Source organism: Plectropomus leopardus, chromosome 3 (genome assembly GCF_026936395.1).
Source record: "Plectropomus leopardus strain MGB_pleo_1.0 chromosome 3, ASM2693639v1, whole genome shotgun sequence".
Lineage (NCBI taxonomy): Eukaryota > Metazoa > Chordata > Actinopteri > Perciformes > Serranidae > Plectropomus > Plectropomus leopardus.
The window spans coordinates 15472449-15492739 of NC_142178.1; the positions used below are offsets into that span (position 1 = coordinate 15472449).

The 20291-nt window shown below is 40.7% G+C and overlaps 3 protein-coding genes across 5 annotated transcripts in view; all 3 read left to right on the forward strand.

Annotated features, from left to right (window-relative positions):
- Positions 1-1311: 1311 nt before the first annotated feature.
- Positions 1312-6684, forward strand: LOC121941742 (nucleoredoxin-like protein 1). Its single transcript, XM_042484605.2, has 4 exons — positions 1312-1484; positions 3504-3763; positions 3868-3957; positions 4111-6684. The coding sequence occupies exons 2-4, from the start codon at positions 3528-3530 to the stop codon at positions 4487-4489; spliced, it is 705 nt and encodes a 234-aa protein (XP_042340539.2). The 5' UTR covers positions 1312-1484; positions 3504-3527; the 3' UTR covers positions 4490-6684.
- Positions 6685-7081: 397 nt separating this feature from the next.
- On the forward strand, positions 7082-9839 carry nxnl1 (nucleoredoxin like 1). The gene is made up of 4 exons (XM_042484493.2): positions 7082-7277; positions 7620-7874; positions 8233-8322; positions 8452-9839. Exons 2-4 carry the CDS (start codon positions 7639-7641, stop codon positions 8786-8788), a joined length of 663 nt encoding a protein of 220 aa, XP_042340427.1. The 5' UTR covers positions 7082-7277; positions 7620-7638; the 3' UTR covers positions 8789-9839.
- Positions 9840-11704: 1865 nt separating this feature from the next.
- Positions 11705-20291, forward strand: part of adgrl1b (adhesion G protein-coupled receptor L1b) — a 31172-nt gene continuing 22585 nt past the window's right edge. For 2 of the 3 annotated variants that reach the window (XM_088075702.1, XM_088075703.1), the window contains exon 1: positions 11705-12529. The gene's annotated coding sequence lies outside the window, so the exon portion shown is untranslated. The remainder of the gene's footprint in view (positions 12530-20291) is intronic. The other variant, XM_088075704.1, reaches the window with a different exon arrangement.

Sequence of the window (20291 nt, forward strand, 5' to 3'; positions counted from 1 at the left end):
ACGCCCCCCAAAAAAACCTGAAACATGGGGAAAAAAATGGTTGAAACCTCAGAAGAGCGACTGGGGAGAGATCCCTCTTCCAGGATGGACAGACGTGCAATAGATGTCGTAAATAACAGTTTAATTACAATAATGACAAAAAGGAAAGAGAAAGAGGGGGAGGAAGAGAGAGGGAGAGAGGGGGAGAGATGCACAGCAATAATGGTAACAATAGCATGTCATATAACAATAGTGATAAGTGGAAAATTACTGAATGTACATCATGATAGCATGTGATGCTACATGCTAATATTGTAGGTGTTGATAAGAGTCCCACGCATATATTGATAGTGTACAGCTAAGGCTGATGGGAATGTCATAATATTTGCAGATTTTTGATCCCAAACCAAAGTACTAGTAAAATGGGAATTTTAGTGATCATGTCACATTTTCATCAGAACAAGAACATCTTCAAAAAATGTAACAACAATCCATCCAATAGTTGTTCAATCTGAAGTGTTTGCCCAGCAGAGACAGACATTGTGTCCCGTACAGTTAAGCCCTGCCACTAAATGTCACAGCTACAAAGCCTTGGCATGTGCTGTGTGTGACTTTACTCACATGTCCACTGTATGTTTGGGTTTGTGTGTGTATGTGCATCCATGTGCGGTGGCACACGTCTGTGCGACTCAGACTAATCCCATTAGATCGCTGTCTCCCCCCGCCTCTATATTTACCTCACCCCTCTGTGAGATTAACCCAGGTATTTTCTGCAAGTGCCTCTGCAGATCAATAGCCACTTTTCTACAGTAGCACCTGCTGGTGTTTACTAGAACCAGGCTCGACTCAAACTATCGAATTTCTCAGTTCATTTCCTTGAAGCTCTGCATCCTGGCTGTCAACTCTCCCCCCTGATAACAGGATGCAAAAGAATCGTTATAATTATCAGAGGGGCAAATGAGTGACAGCAATAATTAATAAGAGTAGAACTAGCACCGTTTGGCTGTGAAGGAGAGCTTGAAGCAGATGAGGAGGCTTCACTTGTTGCTGTCTTTGTCTCCTATCTGTCTTTCTCTCCACCGTTTAACCTGCATGTCAGTCCTCATTTTGCAATCCAATTTGTCCCGTTACTTCATCCTTCCTTTCCACCCTCCCTTCTTCTCTTTAAGTAATAAGATTGCTACTGTTGAGCTGGAGTTTTAGGGCCTGCAGTGCACAAACACACACGCACACACACATACACAAACACAGGAGCAACCTCTGCCCCTGAATTAAAGCACTGCCACACCTCCAGCTATCTGTAATCTCTCTCAGTTGAACACAGAGTGCAGGGTAAAGAAATTACAGAGCGAGAGGTGAGGAGGCACTGAAAGGTGTCACTAACATAACAAACTTTGGAGGATTTAAAGGAAGAAAGAGGACAAATCACAGAAAGAACACAATGGCTTGAAAGAGAGGAGGAGCTGGAGATATTTCTTTCCTTGTAGGAGTCGAGGAGTTTCAAGGTGAGGTAAATTACTTGTGGTATATTCAGCTGCCACGGCACCTACAGAGATTGATGGCCTATTAAATTTGCAACTAACAAAACAGGAGAGTGTCACTAGTATATATCAGGTGCGATCGATAGGCTTCAAAAAGCGAACCGGATTATTGTGAAATAAGTTTTCTAAATGTTGGATTTAAGCTCTGACCTTTCAGAGTCTTTCAGTAAATCCTCCTTCTTTTTTTTCTCCAGGTAAGGTGCAATGCTGCTCAATTTCAAACATATTTCTCCTACATCAGCCTTGAAAGTTTCAGTCCAGAGTTGTAGTCTCAAATAGATCTGGCACAGCTCAGAGCCAGGGAGCCAAATCTAATTTGTGAGGTTATCACTGTCAATTCACAGCCTGCAGCGACGGCAGCGACAGTGAAATACAGGCTGGCAGAGACAGATAAAGCACATTTCTGAGATGTTAGGCCTGAGCTTTATTTCTATATATGGAATTTATTTCTTATGTGTTTTTTGTTCTCAGCCATAAGTCTGCTCTTTGGAAAACACGTTCCCATAAATGGCTGATTCATCCTGGCCAGCTGATCCTGGCTGGGCTGTTGTGCTGTATTTACAGTACGTTCTTCCAAAAAGACTATTGTAGTTTAAAGACTGGGAGGTCTTCCAGTATGTCCCAACACAAAATCGAACATCTGTCAGTCAATGGACAGCGTCACTTAGAGGGGACATTCACCCAAAATGTTGGAACCATCTTAAAATATAGATGAGTTTACATTTTTGGGCCTCTTCTCCCACTTGGGTTCAGTGTTTGCCTTACCACTACAGATAGCTTAACCAGTCAAACAGTTTACCTTATTTCACCACCACGTAATCCACTCAGTATCAGTAATGAGTACATGAGTCCTGGGTACATCTCTTGAGAACAAACAACGAGACATTTAAATCATATTAAACTGTTAAACAGTCTGCACTCGTGTCAGATGTCCAGGTCCCGTTTATGCCTGAAACCTGTGGACTACTTCGTCACAGTAAGTGACCACATTCAGACCATTTTAGATAATGTGCAGAACTGAATAGATTTAAATTGAAAAAATTGAAAAAGCAAAAAGAAAAAATATGTGTTTTGCTCAAGCAAAAAGGTTTTTTTTCAGGATCAGTATAGGAGAAATGTCAGCTATTTATACAATATATGTGTCTTTGTTGTCATGGTATGTTGGGACAGAACATAACTGCAACAAACCCCAAAATCAATGGCCTTCAGATTTTTACTCTGAGTTTATGCACCTGGATATGAAAATGTGCTTGTTACACTTTATTTTGTTAAGCAACATTCAAATCAAATATTTGTGCTCCACAGTCCAATTTGATCAAACCACACCTGCACAGCCCCGATGAGGCAGAGTTTTTGTATGGGGATTACGACTGTGTTTTACCTGAACTTTGACTCTTAGTAGTATTTAGTCATGAATATTTCATACCTATATTTTGAAACCAGTGCTTCGGGGCAAACAGACCACAATGCAATGCAGCCAGAATGTGCCTTTTCACAATTTTGTGGGGAAAAAAATCCATTCTCTTTCTGCTACAGTGCCACGTCTCATCCCAAGTACATATAGATCACAGCTGTATGCATCGACTTCACTCTGTGGGATGCTGAAAGCCATTCTGAGAAATCACTGGAAAGTTAAACTGCTGAGGCTGCACTGTAAATCTCATGATTCAGTTTTTTTGTAATTTTTCTTCTGTATCTACATACATTAAAAAAAAGACAAAATGCTTTTATCCCAGCCCACAGCAGTTTAACAGAAAAGAGCAAATTATATATGTTAAAATAACAATGCATATCTAGAATCCTCATGTTAAAAACAACCATTCTAAAACTAGATGTAAAACTTAACTTAACAATAAATAAAAATAGTAAAACTCTTTATGATTTCCCTCTGAGTAACAGCTTGGATGTAAGCAGTGAACTGCACCAACCATGATACAGATCACACATGTAGCACAAATGTCTGTATATCACTTACCCCCACAGAGGGCTGCTACCAGTTCTCTCATCATGGTGGACCTGTTCCTAAACCGAGCTCTGGTCGAGAACAACTGGGACCAGGATGAACTCAACACAGAGCGCGAGATCATTGGGATCCTCGAAAACCGCATCCTGCTGCTGTTCTTTGGATCAGCAGAGTGTGAAAAGTGCCGGGAGTTCCTGCCTGTTCTGAATGACTTTTTTAAGCGACTGAAAGATCCAGCATACATCGAGTACCCCAAATTGCTCGCACTCGTCTACATCAGGTCTCTATCTTCCCTTCTCTATATCTCTTTGATGCATGTCTGCGATGCATGAACTGACACCGTTTTATCATTCATAACATTTTATTTCAATGTCCTCTCTCCAGTTTGGACCAATCAGAGGCGCAGCAGGAGAGAGTCCTCAAGGAGTTGCACAAAAGGGTTCTGTTTTTGGCCTTTGACGACCCATACAGGAGGTAGGTGGAGAGAAAACCCTTGTTTTTGTGACATGTTTGTATTTTCAACCTTTTTTAGTGCCTAAAGTCAAATTGTGACATTCCTTTATAACTGATTAGACATGAAAAGTGTACATTGCTACACCTGTGTGCATGTGTTTTCCTGTTTGTCAGAGAACTGCAGGCCATGTTTAAGGTGAAGGACGTACCAACAGTTGTGGTCCTTCGTCCCGACGGCTCCGTCCTCTCTCCAAACGGCGTGCAGGACATCTGTCGTTACGGCTGCGACTGTTTCCGAGACTGGCAGGAATCGGCTGAGGTCATCGAGAGGAGCTTCATGCTTAACGAGCAGTTCGAGAACCTAAACATGCGCACCGCCACTGACCCCGTGAGGAGACTCAAGTACAAGACGGAGGACGACAAGAGGAAAAAGAGATGGTGGAAATTGTGGGGGAAGGGCAAAGGTGCATATGAGGAGGAGGAGGACGAGAAAGATGGCACATTTGATGGAAACAGAAAGGAGGGAGATAAAGGAATATGGAGGAAAAGATGAAGAGAAAGGATCAAAGAGAGAAAAATAACACACAGATTCAGTATATGAATATTTTTTAAACAGGCAGAGTCTTTGTGTTGGTTGTCTTAAGTCTTCAAGTAAATACTTCATCATGTGTTACTGATACTGCAGCCACTTTACAGGCTTCTCAAGAAACACTCAGAAATATTTTCTCAGTCTGCAATGGCATGTGCAGTAGAATTTCAAAAAAATGCACACTGAAAAGAGCTCCTCTGGCATGTACTGGCATAGCTGTGCTTCTCTGCACAAGTTGCACAGAACTCAAAAGGAATGAAATAAGAATGAGTTGCTCTTTCTTAAGAAATATTCTACTACTGTTTCTACTTCCAACCACTAGCTATTTTTTATTATTATTTCCAAGCTATGATCCAGTCCAGTCTTATGACTTTGTGGGTTAATGATTGAAGTTAAATAGGCGTAAGTATGAGAAGCTAAGTTTTCAATCATTAGAGCAAATGTCATTTTTTTCAAAGACAGAAACATGCATAAACACGTACAGTAGCCTACAGTTTATGTCTCAGATCATATCTGCTAATATACTGTAGGCAACAAGCCCCAGAATTCAGATTTAAGGCTCCACAAATCAATTTTTCTATATTTATAGTCAAGCAAATGACTACATGTAGTCATTGTAGCCACAGAGGGCTTACCCTTGGTGACAGACTTGGTGAGAGACTCCATCGTGCAGCTCTTTTTTTTTTTTTTTTTTTACCCTTTTAGCTTATTGCTTTTGGCCAAGTAATTCAAGTTACACTCATTCCATTTCCATCTTCAGGCAGCTCTTTTCAGCAAAACATATGCAGCAAATGATCAAGAAATTGTTCAGTACCTGCCCTGTAACAAATGGCAGACAGACAAGGCTAAGGACAATTCATAGTTTCCGGGTCTGCGTGACTGCAATGGTCCATGCCGTCATCCACCAATGTCCGCAAATGTCTGCACTGACCCCCAGGTAGATGTCCACATGCAGCCCAGTTTTTTGTGTCTACGTGGTATAAAAATATGTGTGGCACCTATTCAGACAAATTGCTCTCCTGGTGCATATGCCAAAAAAGTTTCTAGCTTCCAGGTTTACTTCGGGAGTGTCTGGCCCAGTGAAAATGCATTAGTTTTGCTCCCGCTGGCCCTGACCACGAGTTTCCACTTGGCTCAAAGACTTTATATTATGATGACACCACAGATTTTTAAATCATTTTTATTGGCTCAAGAAAACAAATATTAAACCATCACAGATGAAAAATTCGTAACAGCAAGAGTCATAATTGACCTCATTGGCAGTTCGAAGTGTCCTGACATCTCTTTTATAAATGTGGTCTCTGGGGAAAATGCTTTTTGGGCCACAGGGGATCTTTTGCTGCAATACCGCAGGTGGCCACTGGGAAAAAAATGGAAACAAGGCTGAGCTGCAATCCTGGCCTGCCATGTGGACTGTACACATAACAAGCACTGAGTGTACATGCTCCAATGCAGTCCACTGCATACAAGCAAACTGCAACTGCCACACTTCAATGAAATTAGTTTCGGGTGGGATATTTGACAAACATTTAATGTGAACCCAGCGGTTTCACTTTCACCCCATGATCATACTGATAATGGGGTGAAAACATGATCGCAGTAAGAGGATGCTAAGCTCACCTCCCAGCCGGATGACCACAGCAGACACTAACACAGAAAGTATGTCTGAGCCTTTAGTGAATGATGAAGAAAGACAAATATCTTGCAGCTGCAGACCCATGTTTTTCTCATGAGTTGGTATCGGCTGAACCAAAGCTCAAAGCAGAGTGAATATTTGACTTGCATTGATCAGGTGTCCAGAAACATGACTTCAAAGTCTCCTGGATGTTTAAAAAACAAGCATTTGCTAGCAAAAGTGATAATATATGATGGCTCTGTCTTTTTGAAGCTTTTACACCCCCAAGTGGCCAAAAAATTGTTTGCAGCTCTAAACTAAATTTAGGCGCTGGCGCCTGCTGGTATCTTAAAATTCAAATGAACATTTTGTCAAGCACTGTGTGTATGTAATTTATTTTTAGCATTATTTTGTCATGTCAATTATGGCTTGTCTCCTGAGATAAACTTTATTTTGTTATTAAATATATATATGTATATATATATATATATATATATATATGTTGTATTGATGTCCAAAAACAATAAAGTGTCGAGTCTGCTAACACAAACTGTGTGTGTGTGTGTGTTTGTCTGTGTGTGTGTGTGTGTGTGTGTGTGCGTGTCTGTGTGTGTGTGTGTGTGTGCCTGCTGTGGCCTCATGGCTATATCATGCTGCTCCCTGTGGAGTGAATCAAACTATCATCAGCCCACATTCCCTGTGGTTCTGCTCCTCCATTAGTTAGTGAATAGTAAAGGTCTCACATCACTTCATTAAAGTCCTTTTATTTTTTTCAAGCATGTCTCATTCTGCAATTTTTATGCTTTCCGGCTCAGTCACTGCCTTCAAACACACAGCCACAGTGAGCACTTCATGTCTCTTGTCCCTCTGTCACCTTGTCTTTCAATCCCTCCCTCCCAGACAGAAGAGGGGAGGTGGAGCGCAGAGACACAAAGGAAGAAAGGAGTGAGCAGCTACTTCCGTCAAGGTGAAGGAGACACAGTCAGTGAACGAACGTGGTATAAACTGACAGGATAGGGACTGATTCAAGTGCGACCCCGTGAGGAGTTGAAAAGACAGGAAAAAAATAATATTTTGAAGGCTTTTTTCTTGATTTGCGGCCTGAAGGGGAGATACAGTAGTACCTGTTCGTGAGAGGTAAGCAACTGTGAGGATTATCCGGTTTAACAGTAAGCGAGATGGGCTCTTATGATTAATGGGAAGTCTGTAGTTGGACTGAGTGGAAACATACAGTCTAATTTATAGAGCAGAGCCATCAAATTATACAGTATGCAAAATAATCAAATATCTAACTCTTTCAGATATCCCCATGTGTGTTATGGCTGTGCTTTTTTAATGTTTGCCACTGGTATACATACATGTGAAAATCCTCACAAGTATCCGGTTACGTTTATTTCCTTTCACTATATATTGTCCATGATTTCAAAGTTAAATCTATTTATATAAATAGTTTTACCATCCCTCCCTTTACCTCCCTAGTCCTCCCTCCTGTGACATCATGGTGGACCTGTTTGTTGATCGGGTCCTGGTGAAGAACAACAAAGACCAGGATGAGCTGGACACTCAGCGAGAGATAGTTATGCGTCTGCAGAATCGCATCCTGATGCTCTTCTTTGCATCTGCTGCTTGTGAGAGCTGCCAGCAGTTTGCTCCCACGCTCGCCGACTTCTTTAAAAGATTGACAGATGAATTTTATGTGGACCGCGCTGCTCAGCTTGTTCTGCTGTACATCAGGTACAACATACACACAGAGACACACATTAAGGTGTTGATCAAACTGGCATATTCCCAACCGTATATCTACTCCTACTTAAATTTGAATCTACGTGTACATCTTCTCTGTGCACATACCTGCATACAATACATATATACATCTAACCTTATACATATATGAATCCCACTGTATTTATTGCAAAGCATAAGAAAATCTGGTTTTCATAGTTCATGTCTTTCTCAGTTATAGTCATTTATTCCTCTTTTTTAATACCCAAATAAGGTAGGAATACACAAGCAAACATTTGGATAGATTTTCCAGACTTGGAGTCTTTCTGTCTGTATCTCACAGCATCTTCCTTTTTCATTCATCCGTCAGTTTGGACCAGTCAGAGGAACAGCAAGAAAGCTTCCTCAAAGAGCTGCCCAAGAAGTGCCTGTTCCTGGCCTACGAGGACCCCTACAGGAGGTGCGTGGGTTTGGCCATTTAGTTGTGTGCACAACCTGCTGGTGGATGATTGTAATGTAAATATACCTTGCTGTATAAACCCATTAGCTGTATGCCAATGTGTGTGCCAGTGTGTGCGTGTGTCCACAGGGAGCTGGAGGCCATGTTTAATGTGGAGGAGCTGCCCACAGTGGTGGTGCTGCGTCCCGACTGCTCCATCCTCATCCCTAATGCAGTGCAGGAAATACTCTGCCTCGGCCCGGGCTGCTACCGCAACTGGCAGGAAGCAGCAGAGCTCATCGACAGGAACTTTATGATCAGCGAGGACTTTGAGGGGAAGTCCATGCGTAGCTTTAGTGACCCTGTGAGAAGACTGAAGTACAAGGTGGAGGATGAGAAAAAGAAAAAGAAGAAGAAGAAGGGCAGGGGGTGGGGTGCAGGTGAGGAGGAAGATGCGGGAGGGGATGGAGGAGGGCCGTCATGGTGATGGAGGTCAAGAACAAGAGGACAAGAGGACAAGAGGACAAGACTGTTGGGTTTCTCCAAAAGTTTCCATGTTTAGTAATTTAAAGTTTTGTGACAAAGTTTATTACTGATGCTGCCAATGAGAAAGCTTTATCTAAAGGGATAGTACACTCCAGTGCTATTTATCAGTCTAGATTGTTTTGGTGTGAGTTGGTGAATTGTTGGAGATGTCTGTCATGGAGATGTCTGCCTTCTTTCCAGTTCAATAGAAGTAGAAACATCTGAACAACTCAACAGCAACGTCTCTTTCCAGAAATCATGACCCGGTTACTCAAGATAATCCATTTATCCGTTTCATGTAGAAAACTGTTTTCTATCTACTGAACTTCACCCGCCAACCGTATCATTGTGCAGAAGGAAACATGCATTTATTGCTAGCTCACCTGAGCTAACTAAGATTACAGCTCAACCAAAGAGGACACTATTAAAGTTTATATCTCATGCTGTTACAAGCAGGTGCCTCTCGTCCATGTGTAGAGAAACACTTTGTTCTGCGTGATAATACATTTGCAGGTGTAAAAAGAACAGTTCCTACATGAAACTGCTCACAACAAGGTCTGTTGATTAACCCGAGTAACAGAGTCCTAATTTCTGTACAGAGACATTGCTGTTGAGTTTTTCAAATTTATTTTTCGGCACTTTGAGCACCACAAGCTGAGTGCCTTCTACTTCCATTATACTGGAGAGAAGGCAGACATCCCTGCAGACGATATTTCCAGCACTCAGCAACACAAACCAAAACAGTCTAGATTGATGAATAGCATGAGAGGTAAGAGCAAGACTATGTATTTTTGTTTAGGGGGTGAACTGAACCTTTCACCAAACAAAACCATTTTGTTTGAAAATAGACATAGCTCATGTTATGGTAGAGGTATAAATGTCAAACTGATGCTACTGTTACTACATTTGCTTTTCTATATCAGAGCCAACGTCTGAGGTCTTACTGCAAACATATCGCCATATAAGTGGGTGTGGAAATGCCAACAACCAATAAAAAGTAATGTAAAACACTATCTAAAGGAACATTGGATACTGCTAACCAATGCTGACCTCCCCTTAGAATTGGCTGTCTTTAATATCTTTGAAAGCTGCCAAGTACACAGTCAAGCCAAGATCAGGCCTGAGCCAAGTCTTACCATTATGGCTTGTTTTATTGCACCCCGCAGATTATTCTAACCATTCCCCCATTTTGAACACTACAGCTCTGTAGTGCAATGCTCTCTCTTTTCTTTTTTCTCTTTCATGATAATTTGCACAATCCAATCAAAACACATCACGCTGAAATCAATGAATTATTCAGAGCCATTAAAATAATTTTGTTAGTGACTGTTGTGCTTCAAGTGTTTATGAAGTCTAGCTCCTCTTTACAGGCCACACAAGAAGCAATCAGAGCCATTCAAAGGCAGTCAAGTGAAATTATGGAAAAACTGTCTTTTTCTACATAATCAGTGATTTCCTTTGACATGACTCATCCTCTTTCACGCCATGGACTGTGTTTAGCCTTTGCACACTTCCTCACACATGTAAATTGCACGAATGATGCTTTTATGACATCAGTCAGGATGTGGATAGATTAGAGGGGAGATGGGAGGTTATCTCCCATCAGTCCTTCATCCTCTGAGTGACCTGAGCCTTCACTATCACTCTTGAAATGCAAATACAAAAAGCAATTGGAGGGCCTTTTTTTTGCATTGAAGGAGTAATGGCAGGAGCAGGTGAACTGTAAAATCTGAAAAGTTGATCTTACTTAAAATAATCTTAGAAACCATTTGCCTCAAGAAAGGAAAGTCAATATAACTATGAATCATAATTTACTTTACATCTGAGTGTTAAGTGTCCTTGAAACTTGCCAAATTTTGTGAAGTTGTTGCAACTTAAAAATGACAAGTGAACAACCTCATTCGTGTGTTGGCAATTTCAATAAATCAAGTTAGTCTGACTTAACTTGGTCATCACAAAGAGGATTTTACCAATGGTGTAGTTAGGAGATCTGCAGGTTCTGTTTTCTTAACATGTTTAAGAAAATACAAATATAACTGACTAGGTTGCAACTAGCAGAATATAGATTCAAATCACAGTATACTTGATTTACTGTATTGCTAAAACTTCCAAAAACCCTTTTAGTTGCAATAACTTCACAATATTAAGTAAAATGTAAGTATATTTAACGATTACATATGAAGTAAACATAAACTGAAATTAACAGTTATATGTACTTCATTTTTTAAGGCAATTGGTTTCCTATATTTTATAAGTAAAATCAGCTTGTCAGATTTTACAGTGTGGGATGAGCATATTTCTGCAGAGACATTATGAAATAAGAATGTCTTCAGGTGTCATCAAGGTGTGACCGGTTGATGGGTTTGACATGTATTAGCCTATAAATGATGATGATATAGCTGCTACTCAAGCTCCTCCTTTATGGTTCATAGAAATATTGCAAATGCCTGTGCCTGCTGGATGTGCACAGGCATGCACAGCAAACACAATGGCTCCCCTCTCTGCATGTTCTTGTCATGGGAGAAACGCTACACCCTAAACCCAGGATGGTCAGACCTGTAAAAAGACACAGCCGCCCTCAATAAACATGAGCAACTGTATATTCCATATTCCTCCTGCCTTTTGCCAACACAGCAGCTTATTGTTGCTCACTCAGACAAACCTTGGTAATATAGTCGAAGCCCCTCTCTCTCTCTCTCTCTCTCTCTCTCTCTCTCTCTCTCTCTGTCCCTGCACACACGCGCACACATAAACACACACACGTGTGCACAGAAAGGCGCACGCGTTGCGCGCTCTCGAGTGCAGAACGCGCAACAAGCGGACCAGCGGATGGAGAGAGAGAGACAGAAGAAGAAGAAGAGAAGGACGGATGCAAGGCGAGGCCAGGAGCACAAAACCTGATCTCTCCTCCTTTTGTTTTTTTTTTTTTTATCACAGCATCATTTTATAATGCGACTCATCAATTTTTTAATTAAAAAGAAATACGCCTGATATATCCTCTGTATCCGTCCTGATGTGCTGCTGCGCCTCATCACGATTCTTCAAGGATATGCAAAGCGGCTGTCATCACGTCGACGCTATTTCTCATTAAATGCAAGGATGTAACATCGGAAACGCGTGATCAACAATGACAAACGACGACTGGGCTTGATGATCTGTAGAAAACGACGGAGGGAAGCAGAGCAGCTCGGGGTCCGTGCGTTAATTTGCGCCTAATTATTGTTTTCACGTGCGATCGCGTTATTTTCTCTACTCCCCGCGTCCAATCGGAGCTGTAAAGGCCCCATAGCCCGCACCGTCTCTGGACATGAAACCCGTGGGAATTATGATACCAACGTGACGCACAGTCACACAAGCACAGCGGGGAAGACATCGAGCCTCGACAGGACGGAGGGGAGGGTGTGAGGTCCAGCAGAGCGGAGCCCTGCACAGTATCACGGGAGGAGGACGCCCAGTTGTTGTTGGACACATCGCGCTAATGACTGCTGTATAAGCCCCCCCGCTCCCCCCAGCAGGTACTGCCCACTACCATTTCCCCCCATTGAATATTTGATTTTATTTTTTCATGCATCGGGCCGAGCGGAGAGGGAGAAAGGGAGGAGAGTACAGTGGGTGCACGAGGGCGCGGAGAGACGGGATGCGGGAGACGCAGTGAGCGAGGAGGAGGAGGAGGAGGAGGAGGAGGGAAACCGGAGGATTGACGGTAAGATATGGATATAGGCTATGAGGATGCACCCCGCCCCTCTCTCTCTCTCTTCTTCTCTCTCTCTCCTCACGTGCACACGCGCACATACATGATCAATGCCTGAGAAGAAAGCAGAGGTGCTCCTATGTTGCTGCTACTGCTGTCAAGGGCCATTTGACCACTGAGGGACATGGATCTGATCGGGCTGCTGTTGCAGGGCCTCGTACTGCTGGCTGCCATTAAAAGCTGGGTCAGTAGTATAGGAGTGTGAGGCATGGGCGCTGTGAAATATTCATGGGCACGTGATTGGCTTCCTCTGGGCCTTAGAGGGGAGTGCAGCAGGGAGAAAGTGGCATAATGACTCAGGGTGTCCCACGCTGGCCCACCAGAGGGGTCTGTCACGAGTGGGCTGCTCATTATGCTCACACACACATCATTACACTCTTTCGTTGCGGTGTGCTGCAGTGCAAAGTGGTGTAAACACACGCACTCAAAAGGGGTTTAAATGCAAGGTTTGGTTTGCTTGTTTGCTGGTTTCGGTTTGCTGATTCACCACAGATGGAACATGAGGAGAAAAGAGGCAGAGAGGAAGAGAGCGCAGAGCGAGTGAGAGTCCATTATCAATATTTCAGAGAGGGGATGAGAGGACTGGGTCAGTGGAGGAGGCCAGGAGCGACCGCAAGGAAGGAGGAGAAAACAGAGATGGAGAGGAGGAGAGGAGAAGAGTGAGGGTTGAGGGATGGATCGAGGACAAGAGGGATGAGAGAAAGAGGAGAGAGGGCTCAGTGGCTGTCAGGACTCTTCTGTCAGGCTTGTAACCTTGAGTGTGTGTTGAAAGGTATTGTGTAGAGAGAAAAGGACGATTGATTTGATCTGATTTATATCGTAGTGAACACATTTGAGTAAGCTGGCTCGCCTTGTGTGTGTGTGTGTGTGTGTGTGTGTGTGTGTGTGTGTGTGTTTGTGCCGTGCATACAGATGGGAATGAGAAAACAGAGGTAGTGAGGTTTGTTTCCATGTAAGAATCATTTACATCAACCAGTGAGGACAAAAAAAGGCAAACTGATTTGCTTAAACCACTCCGACATGCACACTTGCACACAAACACACACACCATTTGGATGGATTTGACTTGTAAAACGCACCATAATTGTCTCTTCTGTTCGGACCACCTCACACAGGTTCCCATCATGTCTCTTTGCATCGGTCAGACACACTGAATCAGTCTGTCTGCCCGTGCTGTGCTGTGAGTGTGTATGCAGGCCAGTTCAGAGCCAGGGGTGGATAAATCAGTATTTTATCAATATTGTCAAATGAGATTGGACATCAGCTGGGTTTTCAATATTGCATCTTCATTATCGACTAATTGAAAATAAATTGTCTGATTAACCAAGAGTGAATCTTTTGCCTATGAAACGAAAGAATAAATAGTGACAAAATATTTCCCAGTGCCTAAACTGATGTCAGGTTATTTGTTTTGTTCAATTAAAAAAAACCTTCAAAATATATTTGAGATTTGAGACGCAGCAGCCAGTGGATCTTTAAGCACTTTTTGCTTTTAAGGTTATTGAAATGAGTAATCCCACATCAAAATAGCTGCAAACTGATTTTGCATCATTCCATCAACTAATTGCTGTAATTTTTATGCAGAGCAGCATTGATGTTTTTTCTTTGGATTTATGGCAGTATTACAGAAAAGGTAAATAATTATCTGAGCCTATTAGACTGCTGTAGTAGAAAAAAATTAGCTGTGATGACCATCATATCCATATCATGCTGGGTTTAGTTTCAGCTTTAGGGGCTGTCATACATGAAATGAAATGGGGGGCCTTGGGGTTCCTCTGCCAGAAAAACGTGAGCATCAAACACTTAATTTCCTGTATTTTGGGGAATTTTTCGGCATCAATTTATGGTATACTTTCATTTTATTGGGGTGGAGGGTCAAATGTTTTAAATATTGAGGGGGACGTCCCCCCCTGCTTTCCCCCCTAGTGCTCCCACAGGAGTCTACACCTATGCCAGTATGGTATAGGTGTAGACTCTGCAGACTGTAGAAAAAAAAAACATGATATCGATGTTGTGAGATAAAATAACCAAGCAATTAGTGTGCAAAATACGTGCTCGTCCCAAAAACTGCACAGTGATTTCTTCTAACCAAAGAATCACACTACTGAATCTCCTGGAAAAAATAATTTTAAAACAGCGTTTAGAGCCCATATTGCTCCCTCGTCAGGTACAGGGTTACCTGATAAAATAACCAGAAAGGAATGTCTGATTTTGGTCATACGTGTTTTCAAAGTGTAGTAAATTCAATTCAATTCAATTCAATTCAATTCAATTCAATTCAATTCAATTCAATTCAATTCAATTCAATTCAATTCAATTCAATTCAATTCAAATCAGTTCAATTCAATTCAATTCAATTCAATTCAATTCAATTCAATTCAATTCAATTCTATTCTATTCTATTCTATTCAATTCAAAGCTTCATTAAGGACTCAGCTCATAGAGCGGTCCATAGACAATAAGCTTCTATCCTTGCAAACACTGTGGCAAAATCTATGGCTGGAGACAAATTTCTCTAATTTCGCTGGATATATATTCTCCTATAGCTCAAAGCCATTGACCAGCTCTGGCCTGTCCTGCCAACGTGCAAACAAAGGCAGCTGGATGCACTCGGCTCTGCTCCGTCACACCTCCATAAATGATTTCAGAGGAAGCAGAAGCAGCTTTTGTAGTCATGACTTTTAGTCACACCTCAGGATCACAGTCCAATTCTTTGTCTTTGTCTCGGTGAAATGTTGGAACAGCTCATAGTATAGTAACAGCTTATGTTGATACACAATCATATTTAGTGCAAAGAGGCAGGACACAACATACAGTGCAACAGACGATGTACAAGCTGCTTTAAATACATGTTTATACTTCTGTGAATGTTAACCTCAGAAAAAACATAAATATATAGTATATCTCGTTATATTTCCAGTAAGATGACGCAGTCTCTTAAAATGCTTTGAGACCAGAAACACTCCCAATTTGTGCTAAATTCTCAACCTCTCCATGACAACACGCATTCAGCCTGCACTAAACTGTTCGTACATTACTACATCTGTGTCATGTATTTGACATTAGAAATCCATAATGAATAATTAATAAAATCCAAGACATTTGGTTAGTTCAGCTGTTGGAATTTATATTTTCCTGGAACTGCAACATCTTTTTGACCTTTACTGCAGCATTTTTTTTCTGTGGTTTTATTGTGAAAACTGCAAGCAGTGTGTGGGGGTTAATCAGCAACAGTGTGCTATTTTAAAAGGATGAATCACTGTTTTTTTCCACATCTGTCTCAGGGAACACCATATTTACATGCCCTTATGTACATTAGTAGTTGTTAGTGCCTGTAATTGTTGCTCTTTTATATGGATAAAGTCCTCAATCATAGAATATGTAATTTTATGATATTGACATATAACTTGATATAGTGCCTTTTCTGTAGAATCTTTTGAGATTTTTAAATATGTATGATTATTTGTTAAATATCTGTTTTCAGATAATCTAATATTCAACAAAACAGTTCTGCTCTTTGATTTGCAGTGATGTTCATGATAGCATAATACACTTAGTGAAACACTTAGTGTGGCAAAATGCCTGACAAACCCTGATCCTGTCCGTACTGGCCACGAGAAGATCCTGTCTTAGTGTAACTCCAGTTTAAGAGATGAAAACAAAATCTGCAGTCTTCGTCTTTTGCAAAAATGCATTGTGAAGTTCAGCTGAAAACAAGCATGAGGATTCACCGGTCCACACAAAGAGGTCATTCTGCACTAAAAGGACAAACCTTTGGAGGATAGCCGCTTAATTGGCATAACTCAGACTGTAAGAAAAGCTTTCTGGTGGTTAGCTTGAGTTAACGAGCCTCTGAGTTGACGCAGCAGCTAAAGCACGAGAACTGTGGATGCAAGAGACTGTTCATCCGTCACCTTCAGAGCTGCAGCAAACACTGTCACCATTAGCCACAGTGGCTGCGAAACTCCTCCACTCAGGTGTGAATTTTAGCTAAATAGCTACACAGACATTGTTTTGTCTCCGTCCCTCTAACGTCACCTGGCTGCCTTTCACCATCCATGAAGTGTGACTGATCTTTTTGTACGTATTTGGACAGTTACGGTTACAGACTCTTCACCTCTCTACACTCGTATTTTGAGTGTAATTCATTTGCCAAAAAAACAAATTACACAATAAACAAAGTTAAATATTAACATCACATTTTTTTTTAGGATATTTTTTAGATATTGCGATAATTATTATCATTATTGTGAACTCTTGTTAGCTGAGATAGTCCTAAAATAGTCCTAAAATAAAATAAAAATAAAGATTTTACCGGTTAATGCTCATTCTATTTTCTGCTGCTTATTTGGGTCCAGGGTATATTAATTAAATTAATTAAATTATATAATGAAGAATTATTGTTATATACTGCTGTGAAGTACTGGATAAATTCTAGGTGCTATGGTCTCCACTGGGTTTCCATCATAATTTTATACTTTGGCTGGTATGATTATGAAACAGGTAATAAATATCATTGGATGTGGCCAATATTCCTTAAATTAATTAACTGTTTTGTTTATAAAACCATTATGCCAAAGTGATGTCTTCAGACGTCTTGTTTTTATGACCAACAGAACAAACCCAAGATATAAGTTTTACTATCATGTGCAAAAAAAGAAAAGCATCAGTTTTTCGCATTTGAGAAGTTTAAATCAGCAAATATTAGCTCCTTATTATTATTTTGGTTGATTCACTAATTGTTGCAGCTCAGTTGAAATTACGACTGGGAAAATTTGATTATTCTGAGAGCTCTGATATATTAGACTTGGCACTTAATTATACGCAAGTGCCTGAAAGCCAAACAAATGTGGACGTCTCACATCAGCCAAAGTCCCCAGTTCAATGTAATTAAACTGAGATTTACTGGATTTGGTGTTATATTGCTCAGTATTTTAATCCTCACACCACCAACTGTGTAATCATACAACCGTCTTGTTGACTTGAGCGCTGGCAAGTCGTTAAGATGAGATTTTTTTCCCATCTCCACCACGTAGCATGGGTTACTTATCAGCTCAGAGGAGGCACAAAAATAGTGACAAATAACTCTTTCATCGTACTTATAGGCAAGGGCATAAATTTTATTTCAACAATGGAGACATATATGAAATCTGCGGTTTAGGGTCCCCTATAGGAACATTTTTTTTTTAACATTAGACACATCATTTTCAGCATTCTGGTGAAATTTTATGCACCCATTGTTGCATTTTCTGTATCTATGGTGAAAATGTCTTTAATTCATCAAAATGAAAGTTCTTTGCTACTTTATTGTTTTCATCGGATAAATGCCAATGTTGGAAATAATGAGGTGAATGTGTCCTCTGCATCGCCCTGAAATCTATCACATATTTATCACATATTGGTGTGTTTTTTAAGACAGACTTTAAAAAAAAAAAGTGAACCTGTCTTTTAAGATCACTCTGTAGTCCTGAGGGTTGTTTTTTTCCCTGTGTGCATGGTAATCCATTCTGCTTCACAATGAATGGTGATCAGGTAAAAGCAAAACAATGATAAATGACCAAAACACCCCAGAAATTCTCATACACCCAGAAAGTGCTTATAGGGCACTAAGTCACAGCGTGCTTTTAACTCAGAGAGCGAGTGCTGAGGGCAGGATTACGATCTTGATAAATATGTGAGGAAACTTATCAATGTTTAATCAACCTTCCTGCAGTCTTTAGAAGAGACTCACTTCTTTAGGTGAAAGAAAATCTAATGACTTCTTGCGCAAAACAGATGCAGACGCAAGCAAAATAGGATGAGATGAGGGTTTTTGGCCTCTGTGATATTCCATACTTAAATAGTCAATATCTATATTTATATATATATATGCTATGATTATAGATATTTGTTTAATTAGGTCTTTTAGCAGAAGACTAATATGTAAAAAAGGGATGGCTAACGTAAAAAAACAGAGGACGACCTTGAAAATTACTTTTAAAACATGATCTGAATATACCTGCAGGCACTTTACCACCATTTCCTTCATGCAGTCTAAATCCTAATGCTCTCAGGAGTGTCCAGCATGCAGTGCGGGTCAAAATACTCTGAACCTGTCTCTGAGCGCCGCTGTGTTTCCTGCCCGCAACAAGCGAATGATTGACAGAGGGCGACACCTCCATTCCCCAGAGTCACGCATCGACCAAACAAACACACAGGCTCTAAAACCCTGTAAGTGGCTTTGACTGTGGTGAGTAGGCCTCAGCCCTCTGGGAGCTGTAGAGGTCAATGGTCTGAAACAGGCTCGCAGTCACAGAGGGCACTGTAGTGTGTTTTAAAATCCTCTTTTTAAGCCTTAAATATTATCGACGCAGCCAAGAAAATGCTCAACACTTGTTACTAAAGAAGTGTTTTGGCCAATAAAGCTAAAAGTCTAACCTTTCTGTCTCTCCCTCGTCTCTTGATTGCTCTCCATCACTCACACATGCACGCACACACACACATACACACACACATTCATTCTTCCATTAGGAACATAGCACTACAAGGCTGTTTTGTCACTTTGTGCTTTATAGTGATCTGCCCTCAGGCACTGATAGCTCTCAGACCAAAGGAGGGGGAGGTTGCTCTCTGTCTCTCTCCCTCTCTCTCTCTCTCTCTCTCTTTGTTGATTTTATGGCCTCCACCTAGTGTGAGTCTTTGTACCTGGCATGATTTCACGTCAGTTTGAATGATCTCCGACAGGCTGGCTTTAATGGCTTTCAGGTATCATTTGCTTCCCACAGCAGTGAGTCAGTCAATTTTCTTTCTTATTTATTGCTTAAATTTTGGACGAGTCAAACCACACAGGAATCGCTTGGCAGACTCCTGTTTGAAATCTCTGCCATCAAGGGCTGCAAGTAAAGATCATTTTTTCTATTTATTATCTGCAGATAGTTTTTTGATTAGCTGTTTAAAGTTACATTTCTTTTTTAAAAAATATCAGAAAATAGTGAAAACGTGTCCTACAATACCCCTACAGTAAAATTGCTTGTTTTGTCTGTTCATTTTCCCAAATAGAAAAAACAGCAAGTTGTCACATTTGAGAAGCTTACCAGCAAATATTTGTCAGTTTTGCTTTATGAATTATTTACCCCCCACCCCCTAAAGCCAAGCAATGTTCAAACCCGCATGACTTAATGTTAAATTATAGTGTAAATCCCAAAGCTTCCAAAGATACAAGGCAGTAGCCTAATTAAAAGGCCTACATATACTGTGTGGGACGACACCCCCGCCCCCCACCAATAGTTATTATTTAGGCCTAAATATATTAAAATATGCTAAAATTCCTGCACCCCCAAAATTATATGAAAAACAAAAACAAAATAAAATATCTATTAGCAAATGTAATTATAATCACAAATAAACTTAACAAATGGCCATTGTTATTATTATTATTATTATTATTATTATTATTATTATTATTATTATCATCATTATTATTATTATTATTATTATCGTCATCATCATCATCATTATTATTGTTATTATTGTTATTATTATTATGGGGTGTATTTCCTGGAACTCAACGTTGCTGTGCTGTCGCAGTACGTGTTTCAGGGGGTCTCAGGATGTGGGAAAAGTCATAGTACCACTACCCGCAGCAGCAGTAATCTTGTCAAATTTCCTCAAAAAAATCTAAGTAATGGAGATATTTCCAGGTGAAGATAAGCGTTTTCATCATACAAGCTAGCTT